The sequence below is a fragment of the Jaculus jaculus genome, chromosome 12 (assembly GCF_020740685.1).
Source record: "Jaculus jaculus isolate mJacJac1 chromosome 12, mJacJac1.mat.Y.cur, whole genome shotgun sequence".
In the NCBI taxonomy this organism is placed as follows: Eukaryota; Metazoa; Chordata; class Mammalia; order Rodentia; family Dipodidae; genus Jaculus; species Jaculus jaculus.
Window position 1 is genome coordinate 101,864,860 of NC_059113.1, and position 18,632 is coordinate 101,883,491.

Consider the following 18,632-nt stretch of genomic DNA (forward strand, 5'->3'; position numbering starts at 1 on the left):
GGGGCCTCTGACAGCATTCGGCCCGCCCTCTCCTAGGCCATAAATACGCCGCAAGGTCCTGCGCCCGCGCCCCAGCACGGTCCCCAGGTGTGCTCCGCTGGCCACGCACTGCCTCGGTCCCCCAGGGCCAGGGGGCTGAGCGGGTGTCCAGGCTTCTGGGCCTCCTCCCCGCTGCCCCCTCCCCCCTAAGGCAGCCACCTGTCTTGGTGGCACCTGCCCGCCCGCAGGTGAGCCGCGCCGCCGTCCCGCGTGCGCACCTGGCACTGCCGGGCTGAGGTCGCAGCGGTGGCCCCGCAGCGCTCCCCGCTCCCTCCCACACCATGAAGAACCCGATGCTGGAGGCCCTGTCCCTCCTGCTGGAGAAACTGCTGCTTGTCTCCAACTTCGGGCTCCTCAGCGCGGGCGCCCCAGGAGCAGACAAGAGCAGGAACAAGCTCTATGACATCAACTCTCTCCTCCGCGGCGACGTGCTGGAGGTGCCCAGGACCCACCTGACCCACTACGGCATCTACCTGGGGGACAACCGCGTCGCCCACCTGATGCCAGACATCCTGCTGGCACTGACCAGCGACGAGGGGCGCCTTCGGAAAGTGGTCTCCAACAAACGCCTCATCCTGGGGGTCATCGGCAAGGTGGCCAGCATCCGCGTGGACACGGTGGAGGACTTCGCCTACGGAGCCGACGTCCTGGTCAATCACCTGGACGAGTCTCTGCAGAGGAAGGCGCTGCGCAATGAGGAGGTGGCGCGCAGGGCCGAGGCGCGCCTGGGCCTGACCTCGTACAGCCTGCTATGGAACAATTGCGAGCACTTCGTGACCCACTGCCGATACGGCGCCGCGCTCAGCCCCCAGGCCGACAAGGTAGGGCCGCACCCGAGCCGGAGGTGGGGGCGGTGGGTTCGCCCCCCTCTTGCAGCCCCCCCCCCCCCGGGATCAGGGATCTTTAACGCCCCCTCACCAGTTCCACGCCATTATAGAGTTCTGGGTTTTCTCTTTTCTTTTCTTTTCTTTTTTTCCTTTTTTTTCTTTTTTGAGGTAGGGTCTCGCTCTAGCCCAGGCTGACCTGGCATTCACTATGTAGTCTCGGGTTGACCTCGAACTCACGACGATCCTCCTACCTCTGACCTCCCGAGTGCTGGGATCGAAGGCGCGCGCCCTCATCCCGGGCTGAGGTCTGCACTAAGTGAGGAAAACTCGGAGGTTTTTCTAAGGGGTCCGAGGAAGGACGGACAGTGCCTTTGCTCGGTGTCTCCTGCTGAGGAAGGGTGTGGCCGCTCACGACGCTCCAGGTGACTCCAGAGCGCGTCCCGCTTCCTGCTGCCAAGGTCGCCAGGCTCAGTGCAGTGGCAAAGGGCAGGGGACTCTGTTGCTGGAAACTTTACCTGGAGAAGATTGCAAGTGTAAGGAAGGCGTCCATTATATTTACCAAGTCCGTAACATTATCAACACATGGCCTAGACTAATAGACTCCAGATTCCGGGTGGAGGTGACCACCGTAGGCCCCTTAGTACTTGTGGTTTTTTCCTGCGTGGATTCGTTCCTAGGTTGGCTGTACTCATCCAACACTGCCTCGTTGTTAAACATCTCTTACTCATCTATCTCCAAAGGCAGGTTGGATTGTTCCTGAGCATCCCCAGAAATCCAAAATCACTCATTTTCAAGAAAAACACTTAAATGTTAGAAGGTAATTTTTATCTATAACTTTTGGGAAAAACAGATTAAGAGTTTAAGATTCTTAAGCCAGAAATCCACAGGAAAAGGGCACTTCTTTTGGAAGCCTCTTAACTTGTAAAATAACTTGTAAAGCATAGTTAACATGTCAATAGTGCGCCTTTATTTGCAACCACAAGTTTTTCTGCAAGCTGCTGTGGTTGCTAAGGAGGTATAGCTAATGTTTCCTACTCTTAATGGAAAGCTGGCTATAACCAAAGGCTTTTCATGTTCATATACATTTGAGTCGCTATAACCACACTCTACCTTTTAGATTTCCATTGTTTGACACTTCATTGGTTTTTTTTCTTGACCCATTTGGGACAATACTGGTGAAGTTGAGTTTTTTACCTTCTCTTTGAATGGCCCCAGATTAAATTTCCAGAAGAGGGGAAAAAAAGAAAACCCCCCACCCACTATTTCTCCAGTTCTAAGAACTTTTTTTTATATGCCCCCGAGGTCATTAATAAGAAGTTCTACTTTTTAGGAGCATCATATTTGATTCTAAGCCTGACTGTCCAGGTCCTTATCTTCAAGGCTGTTATACCTAAAATGCGGGCTTATAAAACCTCTAGAATGCTTTCCCTCGGGGAAACACTGCCATTAGAAATGTGCTTGAAAAGAACCTTTCACTTGTTTGTGATAATGATATTTATTTTTACAAGTTTAGCAATCACAATATTTTACACTGCTATTGACCATTGGTATTTTGTGAGTTATACATCCCTATGCTTATTAACTACTCGCTGCTTTTTTTGGTGTGGATTTTTTTTTCTGACAGGTAAGACTGGCATTTTTTTTTTCTTCAGTTGCTAAAATGAATGTGAATGCCTGTTTTCAGGGGATTCAGCTTATAAAAGTATTTCTCAAAGGTTGTTGACACCTTCTAGCATCTCTAGAGATGCCTCCTGAGGTGGTGACCATGTAAACACAAAGGAGTGTATTAGATATGAGGCGCCCCTTGAATATCTTGGAATTGGTGCCCACTACAGTATTTCCACAAAAGTAGTGGGACATCCACATAGGTTTAGTGACTTACATGACGTAGAGCCAGGGCACTTAAACATAGGCTATCAATTCCAACTAGAGTTATTTTTCTAAGGGAAAAAAATACAGAATAATGCACCCTTGAGGGATAGGATGCTTAATTTATCTTTATTTCCAGTAATTAAGTTTGTGTCACATCAATGTTGATGAATTTAAATATTTATTTATTTTTATTTATTTATTTGAGATAGGGAGGGGGGTAGAGAATGGGTGTGCCAGGGCTTCCAGCCACTGTAAATGAACTCCAGATGCATGTGCCCCCTTGTGCATCTGGCTTAGGTGAGTCCTGGAGGGTCAAACTGAGATCCTTTGACTTTGCAGGCAAGCGCCCTAACTGCTGAGCCAACTCTCCAGCCTGATGTCGATCAATTTATTTAGCAAGGGAATAGAATACGAGAAGCTAGTGAGGCTGTTTCTATGCCTTTAGATTTTTGAAGTTATATTGCCAAATTTTAGGAGACAAAATTAGAACTGAATTCACCAATAATAATGCACTAGATTCAGTGCATTTTACTCAAATGTTAGAACACTCTTTCTTAATTTCAGAGTATGTTTAATTAGTATTAAGTGATTTAAAGTTTTTAACCTTTAACGCTAACTTTTATGTGGTTACATGGTACACTTTTCTACAGAAGTCTCTCTCTCACCTATTTATCTGTCTGTCTGCCTGCCTATCTATCTATCTATCTATCTATCTATCTATCTATCTATCTATCTATCTATGTGTGTATAGAATATATGTATATATTCTTTTTTTTTCCCTAAGTCACAGGAGGACTTCTAGTTCTCTGGTAGACAGAAATAGCTGGAGAACTCCGCGCCATTAGGTGCAGTGACTCTTGTTAGCCACTTGCCTAATCTTCTTAACTTTTACTTTTTCAGTTTTGTGAGATTGTGAAGATAATTGTTCGTGATCAGAGGAGTGTCCTCGCTTCAGCGGTCTTGGGCTTAGCGTCCATCATCTGTATGGGCTTGGCATCCTATGTGACTCTTCCTGCCATTTTTATCCCATTCTGCCTGTGGATCATGGCTGGCTAGCTTCTTAGCCTTGTGGCAGTGTGTGTGCATTTTGCGTAAACATGTTCCTGTCACAGAGCACAGATCATGATAAGCATTGTTGAGAAAATCTGACTTGAACCGCTGTGTTCTGGATAAAGCTGTGACTGCGAATCACAGGAAGTGCTTACTGTGTAAGCCACGAACAAAGACTTCCTGAATATTTTCAGGCAATTCTGTTGCAAGAGGTCATCCGAAGACTTGGAAGCAGAACAGCCTGTGGTAGGACTGGGCAGTGCAAGAGCAGCAGCCCCTACGTGATGACCACAGAGGTCAGTAAGTACAAGAGCAGCAGACCCTACGTGATGACCACAGAGACCAGTCCTGCCATCTTCCTCGGGATGCATGAAGTCCGGAGAAGTTCACGAAGCACCAGCATAAGGTTAGGAAACTAATTCTTCCTAAATTTACTGGATTTCCTGGACAAGACAAAACATCATGCAGATTAATTGACTCATTCTTCTGGGGAGCCTGGATATGGAGGCTGGAAGATTTATCAAGTAAGATGACGACGTTGGCCTGAGTCCATTCTGAATTCGGAACAGCTTTTATTAAACTGATAAGAAGTTTCCCATTAGATGAAAACATGTCTGATTGTTAGCCAAAAAGAAACCAATGCTCACGTGTGGGTTTTTTTTTTTTTTTGTTATGTATTACACGTAATCCCAAATGAATCAAGAATGTTTTATTTTTGTGACTTAAAAGTGATGTTGGCAAACATAAGGCTTAACTTAACAAGTGAATGGCCAGAAAGAATGGAAATATGTGTTTTCCTGTGGAAATAGCTACTATAGTTGTTCATATTTAATTCATATTTACATTTGAGCAATATGATTGGCTTTTTCCTTTAATATGACCTTGAAGCTACTTTCAAACACTCTAAGAGATATTGGATGTAAGATTGAAGTACCCAGTATTTGGTGCCTGTGTGTTACATAACTATGCAGACATCATCATACATGAAGATTGAAAAGCACATGAAACTTTCCTTGACGGGTTTTCTGCACTGGTGTGGTTATACTGAGCATGTGGGAATTTCTCGTGTTCTTAAATCTATACATATATGTTACTGGGTCATTACCTTTAAAACATTTGCAAATGCCTGCATAAATTTTTAAAGACTTCAGGTTTTTTTTTTTTTTTTGTATTTTTGACCAATTTATTTCTAAGTACAGTTTACAAAGTTAATAGAAGTGTGACACAGCAGTATGTGGAACCCAATCAAGTAGAACCACAGGAAATTCCTGTCTGACATAATTATAGTGATGCTACACATACGTACAAGTTGATTTCACTGAAGCTGTTAAAATGTTGAAGATGAAATCGACAGTGCTAAAAGAAGTCTGCAAGTCCTTTTGCAAAATCACCACATTCTGAAAATGAAGCTACAAACTAGAGTTGCATTTCAAATATAAGAACTGCTTTATTAGAGGCAGTATGTGTATGTTTATAACCCCAGCACTGGAAAGGCTGAGGCAGTACGATTGCAAGTTCATGGGCAACCGAGCAAGAGTCTATCTCAAAAAACATCACTTTATTTAAGTTATCAAGAATGACAAAATAGCCACTCATGGTGGCACACACCTGTTGTCCCCGTCCTTGGTAGACAAAGGCAGAATATAAGGAATTCAAAGCCAGCCTTGGTTACATAGGGAGTACAAGGTCAGCCTGAGCCACATGAAGCTCTGTCTCAAAAATGTAAATAAATAAATGCGTGAATCATAGGAGGCACACTGGATGTTGAATCGGTTGGTGATTCAATTAGAACCCAATTAACAGAGCAGATTTTCATTTAAATGAGGTTTTATCACCATAAATTTTCCCACAACAAATTCAGTTGGACTGTAATGATAAAGTTTCATACTCAATTATTCAAATTAAACATTAAATTATTTAGGTGTTTTATTTCACTAAAACATCCACTAGCCACATCAAAGAATACAGATGCTCTGTGGGCTGATTCCAAAACTCAAATCATTTTGTTTATGTATGAGAGCAACCTCTACAAGAACCGTTGGTTTTCACTTGCCCATGTAGCAACTGTTTAAAAGTGTTAATCTCTTATAATAAATAAATAACACCTTTTTTTGCAGACTTTAGTATTGCAGGGAACACAGATCAGTTTGAAATTAAATCTATATTCAAAGATCATAATTCTCCTTAAGTATCAACATAATTCTTAGAGTTGGAGTTAACACAGCTAATCTTGATGCACCTCATCTAATGAAGCCAAGAGTCAATTCCTTACTTCTTGGTGGGCTCAGTCCATGCTGGGCACCTACCTGTCACAACCTCATGACTTAGAACGAATGTTACTAAGTACATGTCTACAGTGCTATCAGCACGTGAAGCAGAGGAGCAAGTAAGCCTGCTGAAGCATCAGGGGCACCCTACTTGAAGAGGGCAATGAAATCATGAGGCTGAGGAATGGTTTGAGGCCGTCTTGTCACACTAATGTATTTGGCTGCCCTGGGGAAGACGGGGCAGGAAGGTTTCCATGTTTAGTGTCCCACAGCACCAGACTTACTGGATTCACTTGGTTGGAAAGGGAGCGTTGCCCTCAATTTTATCACACCATCCTCACCAGGGTTATGGAAGAAGTCCCGAGGCCAAGAATTAGTTTCCTGACCTTATACAGGTAGTTCATGTATTTCTCTGGACTTCATGAGTCCAAGTTCAATCTTATGATCCATATCCCTTCTATTACAATATTTCTATTCTATCTTTGCGATGATAGCCAAGACTTGTCTAATGAACTTTTTCATTATATTGCATATATATATATATATATATATATATATATATATATATATATTAAAAATATTGTAATTTATTTGTGAGGTGAGAGAGAGAGAGAGAGTATATTAGCATGCCAAGGCCTCTAGCCACTGCAGATGAGCTCCAGACTCATGCACCACTTTGTGCACTGGGCTTTATGTGGGTCCTGGGAAATTGAACCAGGGCCTGCAGGCTTTGTAAGCAAGCACCTTTAACCAATAGACAATCTTTTCTGACCCAATTCATTGCTTCTATCTTGTTCTTTGCCAAGAGGACTAGCTGGGCTTGAGATGAGTCAGCACAAGTGTCAGGTCTGCGGTGTGTTTGTTAGGAGTGAAAGAACACAGGAGACATGGGCCACTTCCTTGAGGTGTACTACGTAGCAGACAGAGCGTGCTAAATTGTCAGCTGCTGACATCTGAATATAGCTGACTGGAGGCACAGCAAGAGAAGTGACTGGTATTAGCTGATAAAGTCTAAGTCAGAATGGATCCTGAGACTCGAAGGCTGGTTGTATCCTTTCCAGGGGACAGGTTTTGATCAGGACATTCTGCATGTGGGGGGAGGGCAGCATGGTCAGTGGCATGGAAACTGCTCTCAGCCTGCATCATAAAAAGCGGTGTGGTTCTTTCTGTGGATGAACAGCACAAGCCTGCAAAGAAAATCCAGGCAAGCTCAAGTGGTTTCAGGGCCAGAGCCGAGCAAGGGTGGTGAGTGGAGAGAGAGAGAGAGCAGAGGTGGAAAGAAACGTCCAGGAAGCACAAGTTATGTGCAGGCCGAGAAGTTCAGGTTTTGTGAACAGGCGATGGGGACTTTGGAGTTGAGAAAGGTAATTCCTCAAAACATGGCAGAGTATGAGGGCCTAGGGAGAGCCTGCAGAAAAGGGCTTATTAAGAGATTTAGACAAGACTCAAGTAAGGCCTTGCAGTTTTAAGAGAAGGCAGTGAATAAGTGCAGGAGATGCCCCCAACTTTAGCCATTCCTGACACTGGACTCATGAATAACATGGGCATATTGAAGAAAGTCACACAACCTTCTGCCTTGCTCAGAGCTGATTCTTGCAAAAGGAATTACCTTGATGATTCTGTCTATATGGGATACTCTCCTTTTTTGCTAGATATGCTGCTTCTAAGGACAAACAAGGAGGTGAGAGTCATTGCTGTATTTGTTTTCAGAAGTTGTTTATTATTTTCCATTTCCTATTTTATACTGTTAACGTCAAAAATCAAAAGTATGTTTTCCAGCAATGCCAAGCTATGCCAATGGCAGAAGACTAGTTATAGTTATAGATGGCGTGAGTACAAGGGTGGCCGACCTTCATTTTATATGATCTTCATGTTTTACCCACCCTCGATCTATCAGCTAAACTCATTTTCTATCGATACATGTGCATATTTAATAAAACCCATCAGTTCTACATATTGTTCTCTTGTTTTTGATTTTGAAATACTTAAATAAACCACAAGGGCAAATGTATTTTAAGCTTAGGAGCCTGAAGAACATTGACTCTCTAAACATAGCTTGTATATTTAAGATGAAAATTTCATGTGGATCTACCTATAGACCAATAGAATTTGTGTTACCTACAACTTAAAGCTACCTGGACTATGTGGAAATATTAAATGACAAATATCTCCTCCATCCCACAAAATTAAGCAGCAACTCATTAGAGCTATGACATGAACTCAGTAATCAGGTCTGTAATGATACCACAAGAATCTGTATTCTGGCTGTGGGTGTCATGGGAATAGGGTGTGAATGGGGAAGGTCTCAGGGCAGTCTTAACACACATTTACAGAGCTTACTGGGCCAAACTCAAAACACCCAGTCATAGTCCATAGTTATTGACAGATGCAGGAGATCAGGCATAGATGAGGTGGAGATGCTTTAGAGTCAGGTCCAGAACCTGGCTCCAAATTTCTTTCCCTGTACCAAATAGCTCCCTGAGGACTCTCAGGTATCTTGCAGACTACCCTACAATGGACGTATTAATTTAGTTATGTGTTTCATTGTGGGCATTCTAAATAGTGAGAATGAACATCAGGATGAATTAACTATAACCTGCACTTACTGGGTTTAATAACAACGAATGACAAGTTAACAGATTTTAGAACATTAACAAGCTTGTAAACATGACAGAGGAGTAGAGCCCAGACGTTTACCTATCTCCTGGGCTCCACATTATATTTAAAATTTCCCAACTATTTAAGGGTGAGTTCCTTGGAAAAGCATGAGAATCTTGCTCTTAAAGCACAACTTAGGCACCAAGGATTGGTCTTAGTGGCCTGTTTGGACCCCTCTACATGTGGTCAGAATTCTCATGTATGTGTTTGCTGTGCCTTGTGCCTAGAATGGCTTAGTGAAGAGGAGGTTGAATTTAGTCTCAGAATTGTGGAGCTAATAATACCAAACACCAATGGAGTGGTAAGTGAGACTGATTCTTAGCCAAAAGAAGAATGGGAAAAGTGAGAAATAAACTTGTAAATCAACTTCTGAACTCTTAGTTGTTGGGAAGTTTTCTATGCAGGATAAAAGAGATGGCAGAGATAGGCTAATAAATAGCAAATTTTTAAAGCCTTTTCTGGAAATGTGGATATTTCTCTTAGAATTTGGCACTGCTTCTTTTGTCAGCCATGCTATCACTGAAGGAGTGTCACCTGGCATGTAAATGAGATTTTAATAAAGACAGAGGCAAGCCAGCCAGTGCTCACTCTTAACCCTTATTCCTCTACCACTCACCGGGTCATCTACACTAAACTCTATGACTGTTGTCTGAACTCAGTCAACTGCAAGCACAAGGACCGAGGGCTGAAAGCAGGCCAGAGTGAAAACTCTATAATATGAATATTGAACGTGACAAAGACCTCCCTTGTCTAAGCCCTTCCAGGCTCAAGGCACAGAAAGGCACACCTAAGAATCAGAGCGGGGTCCACACAGGTCACTGAGAAGAGACAGGGTTCATCCTTCCCCAAGGAACTCACCCTTCCCCTGGGAGGAGCTCTAATGCAGTGACCGTGCGGGCAAGAGACAACATCAGGGATCACTGTGCCCTGCCAAAGTCTGAAGATGGTACAGAGCAGCTCTCCAACTTGCGACGGGTCATGGGAGGATTGAGAATGCAAGGTTTTATGAGTCACTGGAAAAAAAAAAAAAAAAAACCACTGGGGTTGTTAGGATGTGAGAATGGATAATGTAAGTCTTGTGAGAGGGGCTTAAAGAATGGGTGGGGAAGCCCTTATGTCCCCACAGCAACCCTAGCTGCTGTACTTGTATACATTTTACACTCTTCCCACAGAGCTTCTAACTGCTCTCCTCTGGCTGTCTACCTACTTCTGATTTAGCACGTCATTACTTTCTCTACTTCATAGCTTCCCTATTTCTCAGTGTTCCTTTTAGCCTCTATCTTCTACAGTCTCTAGGTCTTATGTAACTTTGCCAACTGTGTTGGTTATTTTCTTGTTGCTGGGAGAAAATACCCAGTTTGGCTTGGGTTATTAAAGTCCCAGAGAGTCCAACGTGGCAGGGAAAGCATGACAGGAGCAGGAAGGTGATGGCACATCACATCAGCATGGAGGAAGCAGAGAGAGCGATTAGCACATGGGTTCTAGCTAGAACTTCAAGGCCTGTCCCCAGTGATACTCTTCCTCCAGAAAGGCTCCACCTCCTAAGTTCTACAACCTTCCTTAATAGCACCACCAGCTGGGAACTAAGTGTGCAAACATGTGATCCAGTGAGGGTCATTTTATATTCAAAATACCACATTTTGCCCTTGACCCTTATGAGCCCAAAGGCTATATCATGATGCAATATATATATATATATATATATATATATATATATATATATATATCTCACTCAGTCCAAGTTAAAAGTTCTCATAGTAATTCCAACACTAAGTCCAAAGTCTCATCTGATTCTTAAGGCAGTCTTTTAACTGTGAGCCCTATAAAATCCCTGTACAAGTTACATATTCCCAATATATCATAACACAGGATCAACATTCCCATTCCAAAAGACAGGAACAGGAACAAAGTCAGGGAAAACTAGACCAAAGAAAGAATGGAGTTCAGCAGGACAAATGCCAAACCATGCAGCTCCAGGTCTGGTACGTGGGCATCGTGATGGTACATCCCACGTCGTGGGATACAAAGGACTTGGGTAGCTCCCTCCAGCTGTGCTGCCCGTGGCCCCCCTCCTGGGCCAGATGTGCCCTGTGTGTGCAGATGTCCCAGTGGTCCTGGAAACTCTAACACACTGGGGTCTCTACTTATAATTTAGGGTTTACCTTCATAGGTGCATGCAGTAGCCTTGGGGAATTTTTCCCAGAGCTCTGACACTTCTCTGGAACCGCAGTGAGATATTCCGTGACACCCTCTATGTTGCCTCTTTCACTCTGCCAACAGGAGCAGTACCACGTGGATGCTGCTTGCGTGTTCTGCTGTCAGATTGGGGTGAAGCCTGGTACCCCTGGAACAGCTAAAGCTGCCCCTGTGTGCTATGTCCTCATGGCTAGCATGAAATTGTGGAGCAGAGACCTATTTCAGCATTATTCCTTTAGGCCTTTTCCTTTCCAAAGATTTCTGTCTTGAACCTTCGGTGCATCGGGTCTTACTCTGCAGGCATCTTTTCTATTGTCCCAGTGTAAAGCAATGGATTTCTCTTTAAGGGTGGCAATCTCTTTAAAAATTAACAGCAGAAGTTGCTGCAGTCTGTTTGCTGAGTATTTTATGCCTGCTCACATTTCTTTCCTTTCTAAACCATATTTTCATCGCACTCTGCCCTGAATTTTGCTCTATTTCATTGTACATGAGACTCAGAGTATCTAAGAGGAACCACACCAGCGACAGCAATATTCTGCCTTAGAATTTCCGCTACCAAACACTTTAAATTCAGCTTTGCTCAAGTTCTCAGGAAATGGACAGATTGCACACGGTTTCTTTGCCAGGATATCACAGAAACTACCTCTAGCCTAGGACGCAAAAGTCCTTGTTGCACACTAAAGCATAATGAGCCCATCCACTGCCTGTATTCTTTTAGGCCTTCTGATCTTTCTACCTCCAAATGGAAGGGACCATTAAGCTTTGCTTACAGCATTGTAAGCCTTCTCCAGTACAAAGTTCCTTAGTCTTCCTCATGCCTCCCACGAATCAGTTCTAAAAGACTGAACTACAGTGGGGCTTATTATGGTTCCTTGGGAACAGATTTCTGTATCAATTACTTTCTCATTGCTGAACAACTGACCAGAAGCAGCTTCAGAGAGGAAGTGTTGATTTCACTCGTGGTGCCAGAGGATAGAGTCCATAATGGCAGGGAAGGCAGGTGCTGCTGCTGCTGCCTTCAACCACCACGGAAGGGCCGGTGCAGGCGTCACATCAGCCAGACAGCGAGAGAGAATAACACATGGAACCACTGATAGCCCTTCAGCCTCTGCAGCAAGGCACTGAACTTCCTGAGCAAAGAGAGGAGAGATGAAACAGAAAGACATAGAGAGTAGAAGGAGGGCACACACACAAGAGCGAGAGCAAGAGAGAGAGAGAGGGAGGGGGGGGGAGCACAACAGAGGTAGAGCAAGAGAACAAGGGCAGAGCAAGACAGAAACTCAAAGACACAATTAACACTGGGCACATCACTGAATCATTGAGCAGATCTGAAGTCCAACTGAACATGGATATTGGGGCTCATATACTTGACAGGTGCTAGAAAATCCTCTCCTTGGGATTCTAGTAGAGTGGTGGTGAGAAGAAGCCATTTTACTTATTTTTAAACTTTATTTATTTGGGGGGAGAGGAGAATGGGCGCACCAGGGCTTCCAGCCACTGCAAATAAACTCCAGATGCATGTGCCGCCTTGTGCATCTGGCTTACATGCGTCCTGGGGAATTGAATCAAGGTCCTTTGGCTTTGCAAGTAAGCGCTTTAACCACTAAGCAACCTCTCCAGACCCCAGAAGAAGCCATTTTAAAAGACTCCTGCTGAGCTGAGTTCAGAGCTAAGTATTGATCAGCCTGGTGAACATCTGATCTGAGTCATAAGTAAGAGTAGGATTCACGAGCTCCTCAGAAGAGGACGAAAATGCAACTACTCAGACATGCTGGGGCCTAAGGCACATCAGGGGAAAGCTTGCCAATAGCTCCGCCCAGGACCTAGGGACAGAAAGACACTGTAGAGTTATAACAACTTCTGCCAAGCCACGTCACACCTGCTGGTATGGAGGCAAGCAGTGGAGGGAGTGAAATAACCACTTAGGGTTTTGCTTTCATCAGAGGACACCAACCCAAATAGGCAGAGAGAAAAGGGGACAGGGAATGGCGTTCCTAAGAGATGAAGATAAGCACAGGCAAAAGGTCACTGGAAAAAAAATATGCTAGAACAAATGAGGACCACTAAGTAAATGAGGATTAAACATGTACCGGTATTACAAAACAACAAATTATTAGGAACACACACTGTTCAATAATAAAAATATTTTTATTTTATTTTTTTTATTTTAGAGAGAGAAAGAGAGAAAAAATTGGAGTGCCAGGGCCTCAGCCACTGATATCAAACTCCAGACACTTGTGCCACCTAGTGGGCATGCGCAATTTTGTGCTTGCCTCACCTTTGTGCATCTGGCTTATGTGGGATCTGGAGAGTAAAACATGGTTCCTTAGGCTTCGCAGGCAAGCACCTTAAGCACTAAGCTATCTCTCCAGCCCAGTAATAAAAATATTAATGGTCATAGTACTTCAGTGATAAGACACTGGTAAAAACCAGTGCTCATCTATTTGTTGCCTGCAAGAACTGCATCTCAGTGGCAAAGACAAGCACAGCTTTAGGGTGAAAGATATTCCATGCAAATGGATTTGAAGTCCAGGTGGTATAGCTATACTAACATCTGACAATGGATGCTTCCAACCAAAATTAGCCAGAAAGAATTTCATATTGATTAAAATAACAATCTTTTAAGAGGATGTCATCCTTAAATCTCCAATATAATAAAAGGGAAAGAATGCTGCTAAGCCCATGTTTTGAATCCAATATTATCTGGTGATAAGTTAGATCAGGATACCAGCCAAACAAAATACAGATAAGGATGCAAGAAAATGGTAGGCCAATCTCACTAGTGAACGTGGATATTAAAATTCTCAGTAAACACATAAACCAAATTCAATGATAGACTATGACCAAAATGGTTCTATTCCAGGAATATAAGGATTGCTCACTGTATGCAAATCAGTAAATGCCCACCCAAACACAGACACAAGATAGAAATTAGAGGGTCACCTCAATTGGGTACAGAAAAGGCCCCTGACATAGTCTAATGTCCCTCACAATAAAAGCCCTGAAGAAACTACAGGATTAGAACAGATCTCAACATATTATTATCATATATAAGACCTCAACATACTGTCATATATAAAACTGCATATGACAAACTGTATACCAACATTATACTAAAAAACGGAGTATGGCGGTGAATAACGTGCAAGATATACTAGAAAGAAAATGTCTTTACAAAACCTATCACTATGTACAAGGAATATGCATCCATAAAAGAATGTGAGGCATCAGTCATTTAATAATGCTAAAACAGCAGAATCACGCCCTGGCCATTTCTCAAGGAGAGACAAATCATAGCATCCTCTTGTAGTTCTGTACTTCCTGACCAGCTCGGGCCCTTGTGGTCCAGGACCTAACTTCTGCTAATGCTGCTGTGAAATGCAGAGAGGTCATGGCCAGGTCCAGAGGGTAATCCCCAAAGGGGAAGTTCGCCAGGTAATGGAGTGTATGGAGGCTGGGTGAATCACTGGGGATGGTCCTGCTGGAAGACCTCATGTGCAGATTATTCTTTTTTTGTTGTTATTGTTCATTTTTATTTATTTATTTAAGAGTGACAGAGAGAGAGATAGAGAGAGATAGAGATAGAGATAGAGAGAGAGAGAGAGAGGCAGATATATATAGAGAGAGAATAGGTGAGGCAGGGCTTCTAGCTACTGCAAATAAACTCCAGATGCATGCGCCCTCTTGTGCATGTGGCTAATGTGGGTCATGGGAAATCGAGCCTCGAACCGGGGTCCTTAGGCTTCACAGATAAGCGCTTAACCGCTAAGCCATCTCTCCAGCCCCAGATTATTCTCATCTAGTCAGGCTCCCTGCTTCACCATGTAAGCCTCTCTTACTTGCCGGACTGAACATTGGCAGCAGTATGAAAATGCCAGGCAAACCATGGACGCATTGTGAGAACCCTCTGTAGATTGGAGTCTCCTGGTGTGGGGAGAGCCTGCGCCTTCTCTTCCTGGGATTCTAAGATGGCCTGAGGAGAGGCATGACGGAGACTAAGTCCACCAGAAACATCTCTCAGCTAAGTTTGAAATTGATGGTTCTGCCTTACTTGCAGTTGACTTGTCTGACGTTTTAATAAAATTGCAAATTCTTTAAAGGAGTTTCAAGTGCTAAATACTGAAGCCATCATACATACATACATATATATGTCATATTTATGTATGTGTATATATCACTCACAGATTCTAAAGAAGGAGAACAATTTCATTTTCTCTCAGAGTTACTATTACTTTTATTTGTACAAATAAATGGACAAATCTTTCATTTCTAATTCCACCAAAGACTTATAATCAAACATGTACCTATTCATTCCTTTCTTTCTACTTTCTTCCCTGTAACAAATCGATACAGCCACCTGGCACAAGGCACATGTTGTGTCATTGTTTGCTCCAGATGTGGATGGTGAATGTCACAGTTACTTTCCCGTTGCTGGAACAAAACACTTGACCAGAGGCAGCTAGCTCATGGGAGGCAAGGCTTATTTCAGCTTAACGTTTTGAGAGCAAATTTCACCTCGGTAGGGAAAGCATGATTGACCTGTAAAGGAATCCTGGGTCACAGCAGGAAAGAAACAATGTGAGAACTGGGCTTTGAGCCTTCAGCTGGTATTACCCCAAAGCTTGTCCCCAGCAGCACACTTTCCCCAGCAAGGTTCTACCTCCCACAGGATGTATTACCTTCTCAAATTGGGCCAAGTACTCAAAGCACATGAACCTACAGGGAACACCTCATTCAAACTACCTGGGTGAGTCACAGACAGACAAGCCGAGACGGAGGGTGGCTCTGTGTTAGCTCACACAGCAGCCTGCTGGGCAGCATTAACAGTGCTGCTCTTCAGGCCGTGGTTTGTGAGCAGAGACATATCACTGATTGCCATGCACTGGGGACTTCAGCCTTAATCTTGTCCTATCTCTAGGGCTACAACTCACAGTTTCAAATCTGCATTTTTTGGACTGGCTCTGGGTTTGAGGAATAAAATGGCATTTCTTTTTTTGTCTTCCTAACTTTCTTTTGTTGTCCAGGCCCAGACCAATCACCAATGATCATCCTGCCTCTGAAAATGCAATCCCTTTTCTAACTGTGCCCTTCAATAACATGCCTAGCTTGTGTAGGATGGAGAATTCAGGTTAGTTACTTGATCCATTTCTGTCACTGTGATCATCATTTGCAAAGAATCTGTTTTGTGTTTAATTTATTTCCTTTTTTGCCAACTGTCAACTGTGAATGAAATCATCTTGGTCAAGAATAAAGTTAGTTCCATTTATTTGGAACTAATTCAAAAGTGAAGCCCTGGAGACAAACACAAATTCAAGTGGACTTGAATTGTGCCCTGAGGCTCAGAGAAAATGGTGGCTGTATTGAAACCTAACCTGCAAGCACGCTGCTGGTCACAGCCATGGTAGTCAGGGATTATGACTGCTTGTTTAAGATCAGAACCTAGGAAAGCTAAAGAGCTCTTCAAGAGTAATTAGCAATCATCTCAATAACTCTGGACTTTTATATCATTCAAGATTTTACCTGAGAAGAAGATTCACTTGCAATCAAGTTGTTTGTGGGTATGCCAGGGGGTGTGGAGTTCACAAGTCAGGGATTCTTCTAAATACTTGGAAATAATAATCTACATGTAATAATAAAATAACACATAGTCAATCAAAATATTGATACCAGGCTTAGTGGTTAAGACCTTTGCCTGCAAAGCCAAAGGACCCAACTTCGATTCCCCAGGACCCCCGTTAGCTGGATGCACAAGGGGGCACATGCATCTGGAGTTTGTTTGCAGTGGCTGGAGGCTCTGGTATACCCATTCTCTCCCTCTCCCTCTCTTTCTCTGCCTCCCTCCTTTCTCTGTCAAATAAATAAATAAAAGTAAAATAAAAATAAAAATATTGATATCAGTATCCAATTTTCCAACACTCTTTATGCATGGAAGGTTGCTTTTCAAGGTATAAACTTTCTACTATAAAATAGACTGTTTAAAGCCAAAACAGAAGCCCTACTTATCAGCCTGTATTAAAAAGACTTTTCAGTATTGTGACTAAATACCTGGCATGAACAATTTAAAAGAAGGAAGGATTTAGTTTAGCTCACAGCTTCATTCCATTGTCTACTAGACACTGCTTTGGGTTTGATATGAAGCAGATTAGTGGAGTGGGGGCAGGAACATGTAGCAGATTGTTACTGCTTGTAGCCAGGAAGCAAGGAGAGTGACAGAGGAAGGGACAGGGGACAAAAATCTGTCCTTCACTCTTTACAACGTGCTCCCTCCAGACATAAAATGGCCTCAATATCCATGACCTCATAGTGCCTGACACTACCTACACAAGAGGAGGGAAAGATCACAATATCAAAATAAAAAAGAGACTTATTGAGATGGGGAGGGGATATGATGGAGAATGGAATTTCAAAGAGGAAAGTGGGGGGAGGGAGGGTATTACCATGGGATATATTTTATAATCATGGAAAATGTTTTAAAAAATTGAGAAAAAAATAAAAGAAAATAAGATTTAAAAAAAAAATCTGTCCTTCAAAGGTACGCCTCCAATAACCTTCTACTTTCAACCAGGCCCCACCTTCTAATATTCTCATCACTTCCCAAAACTGAAGTCATGTTACAAATCCTAATGTTTGCCGTGGTGCCTTTGAGCTCTGGTTTCTTGTAATCCTTTACCCAGGCAGCGCAATGGCAAACTTCTCCAGGGACACAAGACAGTTAAGTCTCATACCATTTTATTTGGTCTTCACTACAAGAAAATTACTTGTTTAAACATGTTAGATTTCTCATGTGGTGAGTTAAGCCTGGATCTCTCTGAGGAGGAAAACCAATTTTTCCCTATCTAATGCTTCTTCTAATATTATATTGTGTTTGCTTTTAATAATTGCATGAGCAGACATAGATATCAATGAACAGCTAATGCAAACCAGGAAACGCCTGGCTTCCTCAGAGATTCCTTCAGTCTTGGTTATTCTCACTGAGGCCTGGGCAGCTGCGTTGATGCTTACATAGGACACTGAGCTACAGGCAGGACCTTGATTTCTGCTTGGTTGCCTTGGAAGGGGAAGTTGTCTGTCACAGGAGCTATGCAGAGAGGAGGTCAAGGTGACTCGTTGCTTTGATTAGAAAAAAGCATCGCTGATGCGCCTGTCCCTTAGAAGTATTGTGAAGTTGGCTCACAGGCAACTGAGAAGTTCCAATGGGCTGGAAGACGCAAAAGCATTACCTGTATATTAAAAACAAGGTGGTGGCACATGTCTGTAATCCCAGCACTGGGGAGGTGCAGGCGGGAAGGTGAGAAATTCTAGGTCTTCCTTGGCTCCACAGCAAGTTTGAGGCCAGCCTGGGATACACTAGACCTTATGCCAACAAAACAATCAAAACCAAACCACACAGTTTTAAAAGGGTTGGAAACACCGCCTTTGACTGGAGTCTCCAGGTCAGAGCAGATCTGCGTTTCCTGTGCGGTGTTCAAGTGGCAGTGAGCCCCGCACATGCCACTTCCTGGCTTAGGACCTGCGTCAGTGCTGCCCGACATAGAGGGAAGAAGCCCTAGTATGTGGAAGATAAGCCAGAACACTGCACATCGCTCTTTTATGTGGAAACTTCTGCATTTCTTTTCCAGCCTAAGCTCGACAGTAAACAATTATAAGGACTTTCATTGCTTTCCTTACCTTTTGGGGGTTTGGATTTTAAAGAAAGTCTATGAAAGTAACTTATAGGTAACCC

General features: G+C 43.2%; 1 protein-coding gene across 1 annotated transcript; it reads left to right on the top strand.

Annotated features, from left to right (window-relative positions):
* The first annotated feature begins 273 nt into the window (after positions 1-273).
* Lrat (lecithin retinol acyltransferase) lies at positions 274-4,399 on the top strand. The gene is made up of 2 exons (XM_004655879.2): positions 274-860; positions 3,639-4,399. The coding sequence occupies exons 1-2, from the start codon at positions 321-323 to the stop codon at positions 3,792-3,794; spliced, it is 696 nt and encodes a 231-aa protein (XP_004655936.1). The 5' UTR covers positions 274-320; the 3' UTR covers positions 3,795-4,399.
* Positions 4,400-18,632: the final 14,233 nt, after the last annotated feature.